The sequence below is a fragment of the Macaca fascicularis genome, chromosome 10 (assembly GCF_037993035.2).
Source record: "Macaca fascicularis isolate 582-1 chromosome 10, T2T-MFA8v1.1".
Classification (NCBI taxonomy): Eukaryota; Metazoa; Chordata; class Mammalia; order Primates; family Cercopithecidae; genus Macaca; species Macaca fascicularis.
In genome coordinates this window covers 35108037-35128031 of record NC_088384.1, presented here as the reverse complement: position 1 = coordinate 35128031, position 19995 = coordinate 35108037, and the positions used below count along the sequence as shown (strand labels likewise).

Below are 19995 nucleotides of genomic sequence, written 5' to 3'. Positions count from 1 at the left end.
GTGCCAACAAAGCCTGTCAGACACCAGCTCAGGCCACAGCCTCACTGCCTCCCTCAAAAACATGCCTAGAAGGAAAGGGCCAAGGTGTACCCCTAATGTGAACACAAACCTATAAAATAATGGCGAATGTCAGAGTGACATTTAAGAATTTTGTAAGGAAACCAGGACAGAAAAGATCTTGAAACAAACCACACAGGAAGCTTGTCACAAGCCTCAAGTTTTTTATTTTCAGAACAGAGTCTGGTTTTATTTTTAAAAAGAGAAGGAAAAAAGTGATAAATGCTAGTGAGGTGCCACTTCCCTCCTTCTTCCAGGCTCTAACCGCCAGCTAGCTCTCTTTCACAAAACCCACGGATGCAGAATCAGGGCGTGTTAAAATGGAACAGTCTTTAGAGAGGGTCTAGTCTTTTGAAAATAAGTAAGGATCTGGGGACTCACAGAGAGGAAGGCCCTGACTTGCTGAAATGTTAGGGGTAGGCGGTTCTCAAAATTCTGAGCCCAGGATCCTTTTCTGTGAACTATGCACGGGCTGGCATTGACCTCGGAAGACAGTGCACCGCCTTGGCTGTCAGGCCCATGGGGAAATCTCACGTTTGCCCCTTCACTAGGGATGCCCTAGAAAGCAAGGCAAAGGAAGCTTTAGGGGTCATCGTGAATGAGGCCAGGAAAGTGAGTGCAAGGACTCAAGAAAAACACAGCAGAGGAAGGGACTGACCCTCTGAGCACACGGTGCTTGACCCATGTGTGAAAAGAGGGTGACTGGGGCTGAGCTGGGGGCCTGGTGTCTGCCAGAATTGGCCCAGTTGCCATCAGCCTCTTGACATATCCAAGGAAGTGGCAGCTCATTGGAACTTATCACAGCCTCCCACCAAAAACCTAACAGTACAGAGATTTTACAGTCAGGGAGGCCCAGCAGGAGATGGCCATCCAAACAACAGAAAGGGGACAAGTCAGGGGGCCAGCCAGCAGCTGGCCATGGCTCAGACACAATGTCCTTTCACAGTCACTGAGATTAGGTAGCAGAGAAACAGAGCAAAGCTGGAGAGAGGACATGGGAACAGGGAGCAGCTGTTGGTACCCACCCAGGGCCTAGGCCCCAGAACCTTGAGTACAATCAAAGGGAGAGGAGAGGAGTCAGTGGGAGCAGAGGAAGAAGGCAGAAAAAAACCAATTAAGTGTGAAATTCAGCCAGCTATTGGGCCACATAGGGTGAGGGACTGGAAGCACAGATTGTGTGTGGAGTGTAAACATTTTCCCCTGCTGTTCCCTGCTCTGAGAGCACGAGGAGGCTCAAGAGAACTCTGGTCCAGGCTTCTGCCCCTCTTACGTCTGTCTACATGGGGGTCTTCTGCCCTGAGCCCCGAAGCAGTTGGAAGAGGGGGCTTCCAGCAGGAGGCGGGGGCTTGGCCTGGGTGCTGAGTTAACGGCCAGTGACTTGGCACTTCCGGCCCTCCCTGTGCACTCTGCAGCTGTGCCAGGCCCTGCCCCACAGTCAGCCCAGGCGCCCAAGCCCTCCCTCTGGCCTTCTCTGCTGGGGCTTCACACACCCAGTGCAGAGCAGCGAATGTTCTGCCGGTGCAGCCTGGCTGGCTTCTCTCCTGGCCACCTTTACAGGGAGCATCGGGACCAGGGCTTTCAAGAGCCACAAACTCAAAGAATGTGAGAGTTGAAATTACCTTCAACCTTAGAGATCACTCATCTAACTTCTACTTTTTTAATGTGAGAAAACAGGCCCAGAAAATAAAAATGATAGTCACTCAAAGCCAACGAGTGACAGAATCAGAACTAGAATCCACATCTTCTGGTAACTTGTCTAGAGTTTATTACGCTACATAAAACTTCCCAAACGTAAGAAGGGAGAAGGGGAAACAAAAATTCTTCAAGTTTCACCCCCACCACATCCTGTTGAGGGTGGAGGGAAGTGAGTATTTCCTGGCCTTGTTAGCTGCTGTCCTCCTGCACCCTTAAAATATGTAAAAATACTTATCCTGCCTCAAAGATGGCAACAGTGACATTCCACACCAAGACTGTAAGTGCACAGTCCCCGGATGTCTCTTGTCATCACCCTCAATGGGAGGAATTCTAAGAGGGAAAGTTCTGCAGCCTGCCTTGGCCCTAGTGAGACTCTTAACCAGACCACAGGCGGGAGGTCACCACCTCACTTTCTGATCTACACTTCCTAGAGGAAGGACAGGTGGGGAATGGGGCTTCCTACTCCCTTGGGCCCATGGGAGGCCCAACTTCACAGCCATCCAGGAACCCCACCAAAGCTATTACTCTAAGCCCAGATCCGACCCAGTTGGCACCAAACCACAGGAAGGATAAGAGTTCTAGGTGCAGAGGGAGGAACAGACAGAGGCCAAGCCAATGGCTGATACTCCGCAGACCCTGTAATAACACTGGCACCAAACCCCAGCTGGAGCCAGTGGCCATGGCAAATGCAACTTCTGAGTATTTTGTCTTCATTTTTTGCAAGCAGCATCGGTGCATGATGCAACAAAAGTTGAAAGCACGGAGGTAGAAATGCTCGCTCACCCAAGAAAGGGTGCAGTTTGGTCCTTAGAGAATGGATCCCCCCCCCCTCTCCCTGAGCTGAGAAGAGAGGAGCAGGATTGAGGAAGATCCTGGGTGAGCTTCTCCCTTCAAGGGGAGTACCTGGGCAGCTCCCAGGGGCCCAGCTCTTCCTGGGAATTCATGGTCACAAATCCAGGCAGAAAAGAGGAGGGTGGTGGTAAGTATGGTGTAGGGGGCAGGGCCTCCCCAGATCTCCTACCTGTTGCAAAGGGCCACAGGGTGGACACAAGAAAACAACACTACACACACAGAGACATACACTTTGTATCTATCACCTGGAAGAAATCCAATAGACACATCAGTGGAAAAGTAGGTTCTGGGTCAATTTCAAGGCATGTGACAATGGCCACTAACCACAGCCTAAAAGAGGCTGGCACTTCTAAGCAAGGGAGAAGGTCCAAGGCCCAGCACCCCTCTCCTCCTAATGGATGGGAATTAGAGTGGAGGTGGGCAAAGCAAGAAGCAGAGGTACCAGCCCTTGGAGGTCAGGATTGGGGTAGGACAGGAGGAGAGAGTAACTGCACCTACCTCCCTCACCATTAACTGCTGGTTTCCCTCCAAGCTGTCCTCACCCCAGGGGTGCAGAAGGACACCCTGGCCCTTAGCCCTGAAAAGGGTTACCTCTTCCAAATACAGCCTGATCAAATCTGGGCGACAGAAGGTAGAAGACAAGGGGGTTGGGGACTCTCAACCCAAAACCAAGGACCCATGCCCTTCACCCTCAATTATGGGAGGCCACAGCCAGGGTGTTGACATAGCCATGGGCACCCCCCTCGTTCTCCGAGATGCAGTGGCCCAGCTGGGAGCCTCCCTGAGGTGGTGGCGGAGGCGGTGGAGGGGCGGAGGGCGGAGCACCATAGCCCCCTCTGGCCCGACTCGGGGAGGCCCGACTGCCCCGGTCCCAGCAGCCCTCCAGGGCTTCCAAGCCGCGGCAACCGAGGAAGAAGAGGTTCTTGAGCATGAAGATGGAGAGGGGCTGCTGGTAGCTGACCACCAGGAGGCAGCGCAGCGCCAGCAAGGGCACGTCTACCAGGCAGCCGCCCAGCAAGCGCAAAAGGCGGCTGCAGCTGCCGGGCCCGGAGGCCTGGCCCCAGGATGCCGCCGCCGCCGCGGCCGCGGCGTTGAGCTCATAGAGCCAGAGCACCGGCGAGGCGAGGGTGAGGAAGTAGACGGCGATGAGCAGGTAGCGCAGGTGCGCGGGCAGTGGCACGCGGCCCTCCAGCATCAGCTCCACCAGCGTGAAACTGTCCAGCAGGTCTAGACACGTGCCCAGGAAGCATCCAGCTGCGCGGTGCCGCTGGGGCTGCAGCAGCAGGGGTCCTGCCGATCCTGGGGGTGCGCCCGCCTCGCTGATGGCCCGCACCAAGCTGTAGAGCAGGGGCACCGACAGCGCCATGGTGAGACGGAAGCCCGTGGTGCCGAAGGGCGCGCGCAGCTCGATGAGGTCTAGGATAGACGTGCCCAGGATCAGCACCACCTTGGGAGTGAAGGCGATGGAGTAGATAAGCCAGGCCAGGTAGGCGAAGGCGAACTCGCCCGCTGCCGCGGCCGCCCCCAGGCCGCCCCCTGCGCCGCCAGCGCCCCCGCGGGCTCCGCGAGCCTTGGCCCCAGCGGTAGCAGCCGAGGGGGCGGGCAGGTGCAGGGGCGGCGCAGCGTGGTGGTGGTGCAGGTGGTGGTTGTGCGCGCTGCTGGCCACTCCGCCCCGACGGCCCCGGCTGTTCTTGGCGAAGAAGATGGCCCAGCCCACCACCACCACCAGGTCAGTGGCGATCCAGGAGCACCAGTACAGGTCGGTGACGGCGATGAGGTACAGATCCAGCAGGCCACCCTGAGCCAGCAGCAGCACCACGGACAGCGCCTGGTAGCCCCAGCGGCACCTGGGACTGGGGGCGCAGCCGCGGCGCCTACCCCTGCGGCCAGAGCGGTCTGGGCAGCCGCAGCAGCAGCAACACGGGCAGCAGGAGGCGCCGCTGCCGGTCCCGGTGCCGCCCGCGCCCCCCGCCGAGCGGCTCCCGGGGCCCCCGACGGCCCCGGCCGCGGCGCCCCCGCCGAAGTCCGCGGCTGTCATGCTGCAGGAGGAGGTGGGCGTGGAGGTGGAGGAGGAGGTGGCGGCTGAGGAGGAGAAGGCGGCGGGCGCTGGGCCGGCCGCGGCGCCCACCTGAGTCGGTGGCCCCAGGAGCGCGGCGTTGGGCACCAGCGGCTTGCTGACGCTGAGGCTCTCGTCGTCGTCCTCGCGCTCGGCGCCCGTGCTGCTGCTCGGGGAGCCGCCGCCCCCGCCGCGTCTGCCGCCGCCTCCCCCGCGGCTGGTGCTGGTGCTGGTGCTGCTGTCGCCCGAGCCTCTCCGGCCGCGGAAGGAGCCCCCGCGGAGGAAGAGGGGCTGCAGCCGGGCGGCGGCCGGGGGCGGCGGGAAGGAGCCGGACGCGGAGGAGACCGAGCGAGGGTGGCCGAGCGCCGGGCGCATTGTCCTCCGAGGGGCTCTGGGGCCGCCCAGCTGTTCCCTCCCCGCCAACCCCGGGCGGGCGAGGCGGCCGAGGCGGCCGAGGGGAGCCGGGGCCCGCCGCCTCCCCAGCAGCGGGGACTCGCACCTGGGCCGGGCGGCGGCGAGATCCGGACTGGAGCCACTGGACTGGGCGAGCCGGGCCGGGCGGCCGGGAGCGGGGACAGGCGGGGAGCCTAGCGGACCGCGGTGAAGGCGGGCGAGGCGGGGGCGGGGCGGGGCGGGGAGCTAGTCCCGCCGAGAGGGAGGGAGGCTGGCGGCGGGGAAACCAGGACTGGATTCCAGGGGGAGAGGAGGCGGCGAGACCAGAGGAGGAGAAAGCGCGGCACACTGGATCAGCGGGAAGAGAAGGGGCGGGGGTGCCGTGCGTCACGGTCGGGTGGGGAGCCCCGTGGCCTAGAGGAAGCAGGAGGCGCGAGCAGCCGCCAGGGCGAGGCGACCCCGTGTGGGGGGCCTCCCAGGGAGCGCGGAATCCTAAGGAAGTCGCTGGGAGTCCCACCGGCTGCACCGCAGGGCGTTAGTGCCTAGAGGGCTTCGGTGTCCCCAAGCGATGGGCTCAAGCTATAGGGCGGGCTTTGTACCTGGCCTTCTCAGCTCTGAGGCAGGCGGAGGGCAGCTTCGCCTCCACCCTCCGTCCAGCGCCCTTCCCACGGGGCCATCCGCCTCTCCCTAAGGCAGTAAAAACCAGTGGAGTCAGGCAAAAAGGGCCAGGGCAGCAGCCCCGACCTGTAGTCCTAAATTTCCATGTACCCAACCCCGGGGTCACGAGCCATCTCTGGGACGACCCGATTCCAGCGGATGGAGAAGTTCCCTGAAAACACCTGCCTGGGAGGAGAGACTAGGGAACGGGATTGGGCAAATGGCATCCACCCAGCGGGCTTCTCAACGGTTTTTAAAGCAGAATGGGACATAATAGGAAGATGTGTCTAGCGGAGAGGAAAATAAAGGGGGCATTTAGAGGTGTGGGCACCTGGATGAAAACAAACGCTCCAAAGGGATAATGGTGAGGGTTACAGCCCATCACAATAACAGAGACACCAAGGAAGGAATGCAGTCAGTGGCCCTGCGTAGACAGGCTCAAGAGAGAGCACACCAGCTCACCCCAGGACAGGACTCATCCAAGGCTGGGCTGGATGTCGATGCAGCAACTCTGGAAGGCAGAAGGTAGACTGCTGCCTTTAGGGGTTTAAGGGAGAAGGAAATCACTAGAGTAGTTGGGGCTCAAAAAAAATCTGAGGTTCACCAATAATGGAGACATCCCATTCCCAGCCCCATGAAAACAAGGCAAAAAGCCTGCCTGCCCTGTTCACTTCCACACCCTTTGCGGCCTGTGGGCTCCCTGATTTCATGACCTTTGAAGCTGCTGCTGCGGGCTCATCTCCCCTAGGTAACAGCTTGCAGCATGATAATGCCATGCAGTGTGAGGTAGCTACAGGCAGTGGAGCCACAGGGGTTAGTCAGGCCTCGCCCCTAAATCCACCTCTTGAATAAGGGTCAGTTTCAGCCAAACCTGCGTTTTCCAGTTCCCTGGAGGTCAGTCTGCACAGCCAATCCCTGGTAAATACACAATTTAGAACCTGCACCATCTCCACCTCCCCCGCACACACCACCTTTGGAAAGCTGGCTTGGTGGTGAGGGCAGGAATTCTGGGGCCGCCATCCCAGCTGTACCACTTAACACCTTTGTGGTCTTAGGCTGAATATTTCACCTCAGAATGTTGATCTGTAAAAAGGACCCCACTCCAGCCGGGCAAGGTGGCTCACACCTGTAATCCCAGCACTATGGGAGGCCAAGGTGGGCGGACTACCTGAGGTCAGGAGTTTGAGACCAGCCTGACCAACATGGAGACCTAAACATCTCTACTAAAAATACAAAATTAGCCGGGCATGGTGGCACATGCCTGTAACTCCAGCTACTCAGGAGGCTGAGGCAGGAGAATCACTTGAACCCAGGAGGCAGAGGTTGCAGTGAGCCGAGACTGCACCATTGCGCTCCTACCTGGGCAACAAGAATAAAACTCCATCTCAAAAAAAAACGGACCCCACTCCTACCTTAAGGGGTTGTTGTGAGTATAAAGAGAGATCATGTGTGTAATCTTTCTTCAATGACAGAGCCAGTCCCTGGCTCAGAGTCCATGCTCAGTTAAAGGTCTCTGTGTTATCGTCATTCCATTGGCCATGCCTTAGCCTCCCGGGGAACATCGACTCACAGCAGGGGCCACCAATGGCTGTTTTCTGCCTGGACTCTGAGTTCTACTCCCCCACAGCACTGCACTTTGGTAAGTGCCCAGGAGCAAAGCTGCCCATGGTTAGGAGCACTGTTCTTGGAGCCGGTCTTCTCAGGCTCACAGTGTGAGACATCCAGGGTGCCAGTTGGGGCCAGGGTCCACCTATGTGGGGCAGAGTGGGAAGTGAACAGTCTAACGGGTGCAGTCACCACTCAGGGTGAGCAACACAGCAGGCCTGGCAGCTATCAGAGCTAAGCCAGTCCAGGTCAAAGAGTATCTTACAGGGGGGCTGCCAACTGCTAATGGGGATGATTATAGCAGTCTCCCAATCCCTCCAGGGGAACACCAGCCAGCAGCTCACATGGAAGCTGGCCCAGGCCTCCTGCACAATTAAGTAAAGTAGTGGAAGAAGGAAGCAGCTGGTGGGGCGCAGTGGCTCATGCCTGTAATCCCAGCAATTTGGGAGGCAGAGGCAGGTGGATCACCTGAGGTCAGGAGTTTGAGACCAGCCTGGCCAACACAGTGAAACTCCGCCTCTACTAATAATACAAAAATTAGCCAGGCGTGGTGGCATGCACCTGTAATCCCAGCTACTCAGGAAGGCTAAGGCAGGAGAATCACTTGAACCCGGGAGGCGGAGGTTGCAGTGAGCCGAGATCGCACCATTTCACTCCAGCCTGAGCAACGGAGTGAAAAAAAAAAAAAAGAAAGAAAGAAAGAAAAAAGAAAAAAAAAGGAAGCAGCTGATGAAGGAAGAGCTGGACTTCTGACAGCCAGGGAAGAGCACCCTCCCACTCCCCAGCCCACACCCTACCCTGTCTCAAAAACAAAACAAAACAAAACAAAACAGAAAGTAAAACATAAACCGGCCAGGCATGGTGGCTCACGCCTGTAATCCCAGTACTTTGGAAGGCTGAGGCAGGTGGATCACCTGAGGTCAGGAGTTCGAGACCAGCCTGACTAATATGATGAAACCCCGTCTCTACTAAAAATACAAAAATTACCCGGGCATGGTAGCCTGCGCCTGTAATCCCAGCTGCTCGGGAGGCTGAGACAGGAGAATCTCTGGAACCTGGGAGGCGGAGGTTGTGGTGAGCCAAGATCGCACCATTGCACTCCAGCCTGGGCAACTCCTCCCTTTGAAAAGGAGCGAAAGTCCTTCTCAATAACTAAAAAAATAAATAAACCAAGTTCTTTCCTAGGAGGGAGACAGATATATAACCAATTAAGCACAATGAAGTATTAAGAATATTATAACCAAATTCAGAGTCCAGGAGAGATACAAAATAGGAGTGGGGCAGCAAAGCCTTCACGGAAGACAAGACAAGAGAGCTGTTTTAAAGGCTGAGCAGGTGTTGGGTAGCAGATAGGAGGTAGAGCTGGATCAGAAGAGCATTCCAGGAGCAAGATGGACAAAGGGCCTAAGGCATAAAGTAGCAGGCGCTATACAGTTACAAATATTGGCTCTGCTTGAATATGAAGTACAGGAGAGCATGCAATGAAAGGCACCGCTGAGGAAAACAGGTAGGGCTGAGTTACAATGGGCCTGACTCCAAGCCGAACCTGGGCTGCGTTCTAAGGCAGGAAAGGACTTTCGAAAGCGGAAGTATACCAAGCACAGATTTGCATGTTAGAAAAGTTGCTTTGTAGTGCAGACGGTGGATTATAGGGAATAAAAAATGGAGGTACAGAGACTATGTTCTGGTTCTGGCAATACTGTGAACTAAATCATATAAAAACTCCCCAGCTTACCAAAAAAACAACACTCAGTGAAATATAACTTTTTTTTTTTTTTTTTTTTTTTTGAGACGGAGTCTCACTCTGTTCCTCAGGCTAGAGTGCAGTGGCGCAATCTCGGCTCACTGCAAGCTCCGTCTCCCGGGATCATGCCATTCTCCTGCCTCAGCCTCCCGAGTAGCTGGGACTACAGGCGCCCGCCACCGCGCCCGGCTAATTTTTTTTTGTATTTTTAGTAGAGACGAGGTTTCACCATGGTCTCGATCTCCTGACCTTGTGATCCGTCCGCCTCGGCCTCCCAAAGTGGTGGGATTACAGGCGTGAGCCACCGCGCCTGGCCGAAATATAACATTCTTTAGATGCACAGTTAATCTCAAAGAGTAAGGGAAACTCTTGGAACCATAAATGAAGAGGAAATCAGACTGGAAAGTGAAGTAAATGAGGCTGTGAGTGCCTTCAGATATGTAGTCAGCCTCACTTAGCCACATTGTTTAATATGGTGGAGACTGGCTACATGTGGCTCTCTAAATTTACATTTAGGCCAGGCGCAGTGGCTCACGCCTGTAATCCTAGCACTTTGGGAGACCGAGGCAGGTGGATCACCTGAAGTCAGAAGTTCGAGACCAGCCTGGCCAACATGGCAAAACTCTGTCTCTACTAAAAATACAAAAATTAGCAGGGCTTGATGGCATGGACCTGTAGTCCCAGCTATGCAGGAGGGGAGATGGGAGAATCGTTTGAACCCGGGAGGCAGAGGTTGCAGTGAGCCAAGATGGTGCCACTGCACTTTAGCCTGTGTGATAGAGTGAGACTCCATCCCCTCAAAACAAATGTTTCAAAAAAAAAAAAGTGTCTTGCATATTTCTTCTCCTTTCTTCTCTTAATTTATTCAAAAAGCAATTGCATAAAACTGTAATTGTATTGGGCCTTTAACATATAGAAATGTAATAGATTTGACAATAACAGCACAAAAAAGGAAGTTGAGAGCAAAGCTGTATTAAGGCAAGGAAATGACATAAGATGGTAACTCAAATCCACAGAAATAAATGAAGACAACCAGAAATGGTAAAATACAGATATAGATAAATATTTTTAAATATATTATATATAGGCCGAGCATAGTGGCTCATACCTGTAATCCCAGAATTTTGGGAGGCCAAGGCATACGGATTGCTTGAGCTCAGGAGTTTGAGACCAGCCTAGGCAATATGATGAAACCTCATCTCTACAAAAAATATTTTAAAAATTAGCCAGGCATCAAAAATAAATAAATAAATAAATAAATAAATAAATAAATAAATAAATAATTAGCCAGGCGTGGTGGTGCACACCTGTAGTTCCAGCTACTCTACTTGGGAGGATGAGGCAGGAGAATTGCTTGAACCCAGGAAGTGGATGTTGCCGTGAGCCGAGATTGCGCCACTGCACTCCAGCCTGGGCAACAGAATGAGACCCCATCCCGGAAAAAAAAAATTAGCCAGGCATGGTGGCACATGCCTGTAGTTCCAGCTACTTAGGAGGCTGAGGTAGGAGGATCACTTGAGCCCAGGAGATTGAGGCTACAGTGAGCCCCAATTGCGCCACTGCACTCCAGCCTGAGCAACAAAGCAAGACCCTGTCTTAAAAAAAAGTTATATATGTATAATGTATAATAATAATGGCACCAAAAAGGCAAAGAAGGAATAGCACTATCTAGGAATGAAGTTTCTTTATCTCACTGGAATTAAGTTGGTATAAATCTGAAGTTAATTTTGATAAGTTAATATGTATAAGCCCTAGAGCCACACTAAGAAAATAACTCAAAAAGTAGTTTAGAAATCATTAAAGGAATTTAAATGTTACACTACGAAAACTCACTCAATACAAAAAAGAAAAGAAATATTAAAAAAAAAAAAAAATACCTAGCCAGGTGTGGTGGCTCCTGCCTATAATCCCAGCACTTTGGGAAGCAGAAGCAGGTGGATCACCTGAGGTCAGGAGTTCAAGACCAGCCTGATCAACATGGTGTTTCACTAATACTCTGTCTGGTGGGGAAAGCAAGCAAAACAAACAAACACTTCAGTCCTACCTGAGGTGCTCAAAAATAAACAAACAAAAAACCTGGCTGGGCACGTTCGAGATCAGCCTGGGCAACATAGCAAGACCTCATTTCTAAAAATATATATATATTTTTTGAGACAGAATCTTGCTCTGTCCCCCAGGCCGTAGTGCAGTGGTGCGATCTCGGCTCACTGCAACCTCTGCCTCCCGGGTTCAAGCGATTCTCATGCCTCAGCCTCCCAAGTAGCTGGGATTACAGGCGCCCGCCACCACACCCAGCTCATTTTTGTATTTTTAGTAGAGACGGGGTTTCTCTATGTTGGTCAGGTTGGTCTTGAACTCCCGACCTCAGGTGATCTGCACACCTTGGCCTCCCAAAGTGCTGGGATTACAGGCGTGAGCCACCACGCCCAGCCATAAAAATAATTTTGTTTTTAAGTAGCCAGACATGGTGGCATGTGCCTGTAGTCCTAGCCACCCAGGAGGCTAAAATGGGAGGGTCATTTGAGGCCAGGAGTTTGAGGTTACAGTGAGCTATGATCATGCCACTGTACTCCAGCCTGGGTGATCATGCCACTGTACTCCAGCCTGGGTGACCCTGTCTCAAAAAAAGAAAAAAGAAAAGAAAAGAAACCTTCAGATTTCTAGAATATAGTAGTCCTCTCTTTATCCATGAGGGATTCATTCCAAGACCTCCAGTGGATGCCTGAAACTGAAGATATACAAATACTATGTTTATTTTTCTATACACATCTATGATAAAGTTTAATTTATAAATTAGGTACAGTAAGAGATTAAGAATAGTAACATAGCCGGGCGCTGTGGCTCACGCCTGTAATCCCAGCACTTTGGGAGGCCGAAGGGGGGGATCACGAGGTCAGGAGATCGAGACCATCCTGGCTAATACAGTGAAACCCCGTCTCTACTAAAAGTACAAAAACAAAAATTAGCCAGGCATTGTGGCGGGCGCCTGTGGTCCCAGCTACTCGGGAGGCTGAGGCAGGAGAATGGTGTGAACCCGGCAGGCGGAGGTTGCAGTGAGCCGAGATCACGCCACCGCACTCCAGCCTGGGTGACAGAGCAAGACTCTGCCTCAAAAAAATAAAAAGAATAGTAACATAATAGAACAATTATAACAATATATTATAATAAAAGTGTATGTGAATGTGGTGCCTCTCTGCCTCAAAATATCTGAATATTTTCAGAGTGTTTTACCATGGAACCGAAACCATGAAAAGTGAAACTGTATATAAGAGAGACTACTGTATAGTCACTGAAAAAAATTTAATGGATGAGCTCAACAGCAAATTAGACACAACTGAAGTGAGTAAATTTAATAATATATATGAAGACATTCTCTAGAATGTAGTACAGAGAGCTAGAGACTGAAAATATCTAAGAGACAAGAGACATGAGAGATAGATTGGAATATCCAAAATATGTCTAACAGAAGCTCCAGAAGGAGAATATAAAAGAATAAGGGAAAGACAATGAAGAAATTTCAACTGAGAATTTTCCAAAATTGGTGAAAGAACTTCTCCAACCCACAGATTTAGGAATTGCAATGAATCCTAAACAGGATGAATAAAAATAAACAGGCTCTGAGATGTTTTCAAGTAAAATTGTAGAACTCTAGACAAGAAAAAGATCTTAAGGGAAATCAAACAGTAAAAAACAAATTACAACAAACAACAGTTAGATTAGTGGCAGACTTCTCATCAGAAATAACAGAAGTCAGAATGCAGTGGATGGTAGCAATAAAGCTAAATAATCAGTAATCACAATAGATGTTATATTAAATAACAGATGATCAGATTGGATTTTTTTTAAATGTCCAGTTATAGGCTTTTACAAGAAATATCCCATGGCCTGGCATGGTGGTTCACACCTGTAATCCCAGCACTTTGGGAGGCTGAGGCAGGAGGAACCCTTGAGCCCAAACTGGGCAACAAAGTGAGATGCCATTTCAACAACAAAAAAAAATCTTTTTTTTTTTTCTTTCGGGCAGGGGGGAGTGTTTTTGTTTTGTTTGTTTTATTTTGTTTTGTTTTAAATGGAGTTTTGCTCTTGTTGTCCAGGCTGGAGTGCAATGGTAAGATCTCAGCTCACCACAACCTCCTCCTCCCGGGTTCAAGCAATTCTCCCGCCTTAGCCTCCTGAGTAGCTAGGATTACAGGCATGTGCCACCACACCCAGGTAATTTTGTATTTTTAGTAGAGACGGGGTTTCTCCATGTTGGTCAGGCTGGTCTCGAACTCCTGACCTCAAGTGATCCTCCCACCTCGGCCTCCCAAAGTGCTGGGATTACAGGCATGAGCCACCATGCCCAGCCTTCAAAAAATGTTCTTAGTCAGGTGTGGTGATACATGCCTATAGTCCCAGCTAGTCAGGGGGCTGAAGTGGGAGGATCCCTTGAGCCCAGGAGTTGGAGGTTGCAGTGAGCTATGATCACGCCATTGCACACCAGCCTGGGTGACAGAGCAAGACCCTGTCTCAAAAATAAATAAATAAAAAAGAGAAATGTCCCTAAAATATAAAGACAAAGTAAAAAAAAAGGCTGAAGAAAAAATACACAAATATAATTTAATGCATGTATATAATTAAACTAGGCAAATATCAACTTTAAAAAGTGGGTTTGCCAATATTAATACCAGAAAAAATAAACTATATGACAAAGAATATTCTTAGGGATAAAGAAGTTCATTATATAATGATAAAAGACAGTACACCATAGTAGTGAAGGGCACACACTCTATAGCCAGACTACCTGGATTCAAACCTTGACTCCACCATTTAGTTTTATTTTATTTTTATTTATTTTTTTTTTTAGAGATGAAGTCTCACTTTGTCACCCAGGCTAGAGTGCAGTGGCACAATCTCGGCTCACTGCAACCTCTGCCTCCCAGGTTCAAGCAATTCTCCTGCCTCAGTCTCCCAAGTAGCTGGGATTACAGGCACCTGCCACCACACCCGGCTACATTTTTTTTTTTTTTTTTTTGTATTTTTAGTAGAGACAGGGTTTCACCATGTTGGCCAGGCTGGTCTTGAACTCCTGACCTCAGGTGATCTGCCCACCTCGGCCTCCCAAAGTGCTGGGATTACAGCGTGAGCCACGGCGCCCGGCCGACTCCACCATTTAGAAGCTGAGTGACCTTAGGTAAATTACTTAATCTCTCTTTCCTTGATTTTCCCACTAGAAAATGAGGAAAATAATAGTATCCACTTCATAGAGTTGTTATAAGGAGTAAATGAATTAATATATGGAAAGTGCTCAGCACAAAGTGCTATATAAATATTTGCTGCTGTAAAAAGACCAAGTTCCAGAAAGACTATAATTCTGAATGTGTATGTATTCAATAACATAGCCCTAAAATATATCAATAAAAATGGATAATATTTATGAGACATTGGCAAATAACCTAATGATAGTGGGAAATACAAACACAGCTCTCAGAAATTGATAGCTTAAACAGATAAAACATTGGTACAGATGTACACAAGTTGAACCACATCATTAACAAGCTTGATCTAAATGGCTGAATTCAGAACTCTGTACCTACAAAATTAGATACTACACATTGTTTACAATTTTACATGCAACATTTACAAAGCCTGACCATGTACAGACCAATCCTTTAACCTCACAACAATTAGATTAGAATAAAATAACAAAACAATGACCAACCGCCCCCCACATATTTGGAAGTTTAAACACATACTTCCAAATGAATCATTCAAAAATTAGAAAATATTTAGAACTAAATGAACATGAACATATCGCCTGTCAAAATGGATGGGATATAGCCAAAGCAGAAGAGGAACATTTATAGCCTTAAATGTTTGTGTTACAAAAGGAGAAAACTGAACCTTTAATAAGGTAAACGTCCAACTTAAATTGGCTGAGCACAGTGGCTTATAATCCCAGCACTTTGGGAGGCTAAGGCAGGAGGGTCACTTGAGGCCAGTAGTTTGAGATCAGCTGGGTACAGCAACACCCTGTCTCTATAAGAAATTAAAATATTAGCCAGGCATGATGGTACATGCCTGTAGCCCCAGCTACTTGGGAGGCTGAGGTGAATCACCTCTTGAACCCAGCAGTTTGAGGCTACAGTGAACCATGATCACACCACGTCCAGCCTAGGCGACAGAGTGAGAGCCTGTCTCAAAATAAATTTTAAAAAGTTGGAGAAAAAAAAGCAAGTATAATGAAAACACAAAGAAGGAAATATGGTTGGGCATGGTGGCTCATGCTTGTAATCTTAACACTTTGTTTTTTGTTTGTTTTGTTCTGTTTTGTTTTGAGACGGAGTCTCACTCTGTCACCCAGGATGGAGTGCAGTGGTGCGACCTTGGCTCACTGCAACCTCTGCCTCCTGGGTTCAAGCAATTCTCCTGCCTCAGCCTCCTGAGTAGCTGGGATTACAGGTGCGTGGCATCATGCCGGCTAATTTTTGTATTTTTTGTAGAGACAGGGTTTCACCGTGTTAGCCAGGATGGTCTCGATCTCCTGACCTTGTGATCTGCCCACCTCGGCCTCCCAAAGTGCTGGGATTACAGGTGTGAGCCACCACACCCGGCAGTCCTAGCGCTTTGGGAGGCCAAGGCATCAACTTTCCAATTTGGTAACGGGTAGAGGCTGAAAGAGTTTTGAGGTATATGCTAGAAATGTGGACATTAAGGGTGATCCTGATGAGGACTCAGAAAGAAAAGAGGAGAGCTGTAGAGAAACCTCAATCTTCTTAGAGAGTACCAAAGTAATCCTGAACAGAATGTTAGTAGGAATATATAGTAAGGCCATTCTTTTGTTTTGTTTTGTTTTGTTTTGATTTGATTTGTTTGAGACAGAGTCTCACTCTGTCACCCAGGCTGAAGTGTAGTGGCATGATCTTGCTGCAACCTCCACTTCCTGGGTTCAAGTGATTCTCCTGCCTCAGCCTCCCAAGTAGTTGGGACTACAGGTGCCTGCCACCACACCTGGCTAATTTTTGTATTTTAGTAAAGACGGGGTTTCACCATGTTGACCAGGCTGGTCTAGAACTCCTGACCTCAAGTGATCCACCCGCCTTGACCTCCCAAAGTGCTGGGATTACGGGCAGTAAGGCCATTCTGAGGGGGTCACATATGGTTTGAAGAACATTTACTGGAAGCTGGACAAAAGGCCATCCTTGTTAGGAAGAACTTGGCTAAATTGTGTTCATGTTCTATCATTTTGTGGAGGTAAAAATTGCAAGCAATGAAACCTGCAATTGGATGTTTGGCTTAGGAAATCTCTAAACAAAGTATTGAAGGAGTTACCTAGCTCCTTCTGACTGCTTCCAGTAAAATTCAAGAGAGACATAAATGACTTAAAGACAGAACTGTTAAGCAAAAAGTAATGAGAACTTGAAATTCTGAAAAATGATCAGCCCATCCATATAGAAAAGAACGAGAACCCGTTTGGAGAGAACACTAAGGGTGTTGCTGTGTTGCCAAGCTCCTTTAGTAAGATTAGTATGGATCAGCCATTGCAACAGAAGCTAGGAGCTATTCTCCAAGATAATGGAAGAAGGACCCTGAAGGCAGTTCAGAGATCATGAGAGCTGGCACTCCCATCACCGGCCCAGAGTGCAAGGACCCACAGTGAGAGCAGATTCAAAGGCTGGCCACCTCTCTGGTCCAGGCCAACCAAGAAGCAGGAATTAGTCCCTCACCAGACACCGAATCTGCTGATGCCTTGATCTTGGACTGTCCAGTCTCCGAAAGTATGAGAAATGAATTTCTGTTGTCATAGGACACCCAGTCTATGGTCTTCTAACAGCCTGAATGGACTAAGACATAGACCAATTGCACTTATGAACATAGGCAAAGAACTCCTGAACAAATTACCAGCAGTAGCGGCCAGCAACATGTAACATAACCAATTTGGTTTTTTCCCAGGGATGAAAGAAAGAGTTAAAGATGAAAACAGGCTGGGCGTAGTGACTCACGCCTGTAATCCCAACATTCTGGAGGCCAAGGTGGGAGGAGCGCTTGAAGCCCAGGAGTTTGAGAGCCGCCTAGGCAACATGGCAAGACCTCACCTCTACAAAAAATAAAAAATAAAATTAGCTGGGGTGTGGCGGCACATACCTGTAGTCCCAGCTACTTGGGAGGCTGAGGCGGGAGAATTGCTTAAGCCTGGGAGGTCGAGGCTGCCGTGAGCCAGGACTGCGCAACTGCACTGCAACCTGGGTGACAGAGAGAGACCCTGTCTCCAAAAAAAAAAAAAAAAAGATGAAAACAAAATATATTAATATAGTTTACCATATTAACAGATTCAAGGAGAAAAACACTTAAGATCAACTCAACAAATACAGAGAAACAAACATTTAATATCTATTCATGAATTTTAACAAAAATTGAGCAAAACAGAATTTTTTGCTCTATTGGTCTTGCTCTGTTGTCCAGACCAGAGTGCAGTGGCACCATCACAGCTTACTCAGCCTTGAATCCTGGGCTCAAGCAATCCTCCTGCCTCAGTCTTCCAGGTAGCTGTGACTACAAGCATGTGCCACCACACCCAGCTATTTTTTTGTTTGTTTGTAGATAGAGGGTCTCCCTGTGTTGCCCAGGCTGGACTCGAACTCCTGAACTCAAGCGATCCTCCTGCTTCTGCCTCCCAGAGTGCTGGGATTATAGGCGTGAGCCACCAAGTCTGGCCAGAATTTCTTTATTCCTAGTAAATGGTAATATGGCAACAGAGACAGACTAGACGCTGTCCAATCCCATTTCCTCTTCCTAGACAGAGGAAGACCACATTTCCCATCCTCTTTGTAGTCACATTAGAACCACATGGCTAGCCAATAAACACGCAGACGTGGTATCCACCACAGCCTGGTTCAGCCATAAATCGCTTCACGGTCATCCATTCACTTTCTCTCCCACAGACTTTGGATGCCGTGTGTGGAAGATGACAGCATCACCAACTGGAGGGTGCCTGGATCCCTGAGTCACCATTTGAAGGGAAAAGGTCAAGAGTAGCCACCTGACCCATATCAGGCTATGAAATGAGCAAGAAAGAAAGATTTTGTGAAGCCACATTTTCATCCATGTGTAGGTCTATTTCTGGGTACTCTACTTTGTCCCATTGGTTTGTATCTCTCCCTCTGCCAGTAGAACAGTGTCGTAATGATTGTAACTTTATAAAATTGCTTGATATCTGATAGGCAAGCCCAGGGTCAAGACAGGATGAACCCCTCTAGAACAAAGGCAGTTTCTCATTTCTTTTTTTTTTTTTTTTCTGAGATGGAGTCTCACTCTGTCATCCAGGCTGGAGTGCAGTGGTGCAATCTTGGCTCACTGCAACCTCCGCCTCCCAGGTTCAAGCAATTCTCCTGCCTCAGCCTCCCGAGTAGCTGGGATTACAGACACGTGCCACCTGCCTGGCTAATTTTTGTATTTTTTTTCTTTTTTTTTTTTTTAGTAGAGATAGGGTTTCACTATGTTGGCCAGGCTGGTCTCACACTCCTAACCTCAAGTGATTCCCCTGCCTCGGCCTCCCAAAGTGCTGGAATTACATGTATGAGCCACCGAGCCTGGCCCTCATTTCTTAACACTGCGTTTGGTAGGACAGCAACAGTCATTTATATGTGAATAAATGAAGCTGAAAGAGGAAGTTAGAAAGACCAAAGGAAGAAGCAGACAAGAAGGGAAGAAGGAACACCCCTCCCCTCTCCAAAGAGACAGCTCCAGGAATGCCAAGTCTGCTCGCCTAGGGATGCAGAGCCAGAAAGCCCAAGTCAGAGTGGGAGGAGGTAGGGAAGGAATTTCAAGCTAGACTCCTATTCTCTCTCTCCACCCCCTCTCTCACCCCAAAAAGAGAGAAAATGACACGAGGCTTTCGAACCAAGAGCTGGAGGAACCTGGAGGCAAAAGCTGAGGCTGTCAGCTGCCCAGCAGTTAACACCCTGAGACCATCTTCCCACTTCCAACACCCACAGAAGCTGCCTCCCAAGGGCTCCGGTGTCCCCGCGTGGCCCACCTCAGCAGTATGATGCAGCACTGGGGAAGTGACAGAATGTGAAAAAAACTATTATAGCTGAGATATTTTAAAATTCCGCCCTCCAGGCAGCATCTGGTTGCTACAGCAACCCCAGCTCTGCAGGGTGTCCCGATTACCAGCAGGCTCCCTGCACCTGCCTCAGGCTGAGAGCAGGCGGCTGCCGCCAAGGGGAACACCAAGGAAATGCCCATGTTCTGATTCTAAGGTAATGGCTCAGACCCAAGGGGATTTTTATCTGTTCAACGTGAAACCTGATGAAGTTTTGTCCCATGTTAATAATTTCATTAAAAATATGGCCTTACCTCCTATTCGATGCACTCACAGTCTTTTTTTTTCATTCATTTGGCTCCATCAAAACGCAAAAAAGATAACATTTTCATTCATTTGGGATCGAGCAAATGAAGGCAGCTGGATGAGTTTTGGTTCCAGGGTTTAGACAAAGCCCCTAAGGGACAAAATTGGAATCAGAGCTGAGTAGCTGGTCCTGCTCTCTAGATTTGCATAAGTCATGTGGCAGGACACTTGCTCTTTTGCACCCGCCTGAAATAGCTTATGATATCCTTAGGAAACCCAAACAAGTAATAAATAGGGGGCTGGGCACTGTGGCTCATGCCTGTTATCCCAACACTTTGGGAGGCTGAGGCAGGGGTATCACTTGAGCCCAGGAGTTCCAGACCAGCCTGGCTAACATAGCAAGTTCCTGTCTCAATGAAAAAATTACAGGCTGGGCGCAGTGGCTCACACCTGTAATCCCAGCACTTGGGGAGGCCGAGGCAGGTGGATCACCTGAGGTCAGGAGTTCAAGACCAGCCTGGCCAACATTGTGAAACCCCATCTCTACTAAAAATACAAAAAATTAGCTGGGCGTGGTGGTACATGTCTGTAATTCCAGCTACTCGG

The 19995-nt window shown here is 49.7% G+C and overlaps 1 protein-coding gene across 1 annotated transcript; it reads right to left on the bottom strand.

Moving 5' to 3' along the window:
• Nucleotides 1–201: 201 nt before the first annotated feature.
• On the bottom strand, nt 202–5288 carry TMEM121B (transmembrane protein 121B). Its single transcript, XM_045364068.2, has one exon. The coding sequence runs from the start codon at nt 5033–5035 to the stop codon at nt 3296–3298; it is 1740 nt and encodes a 579-aa protein (XP_045220003.2). The 5' UTR covers nt 5036–5288; the 3' UTR covers nt 202–3295.
• Between the last annotated feature and the right edge of the window lie 14707 nt (nt 5289–19995).

Excerpts from the sequence above, each read along its gene's own strand:
- TMEM121B (XM_045364068.2), bottom strand. The coding sequence starts at position 5,035 with ATGCGCCCGGCGCTCGGCCACCCTCGCTCGGTCTCCTCCGCGTCCGGC.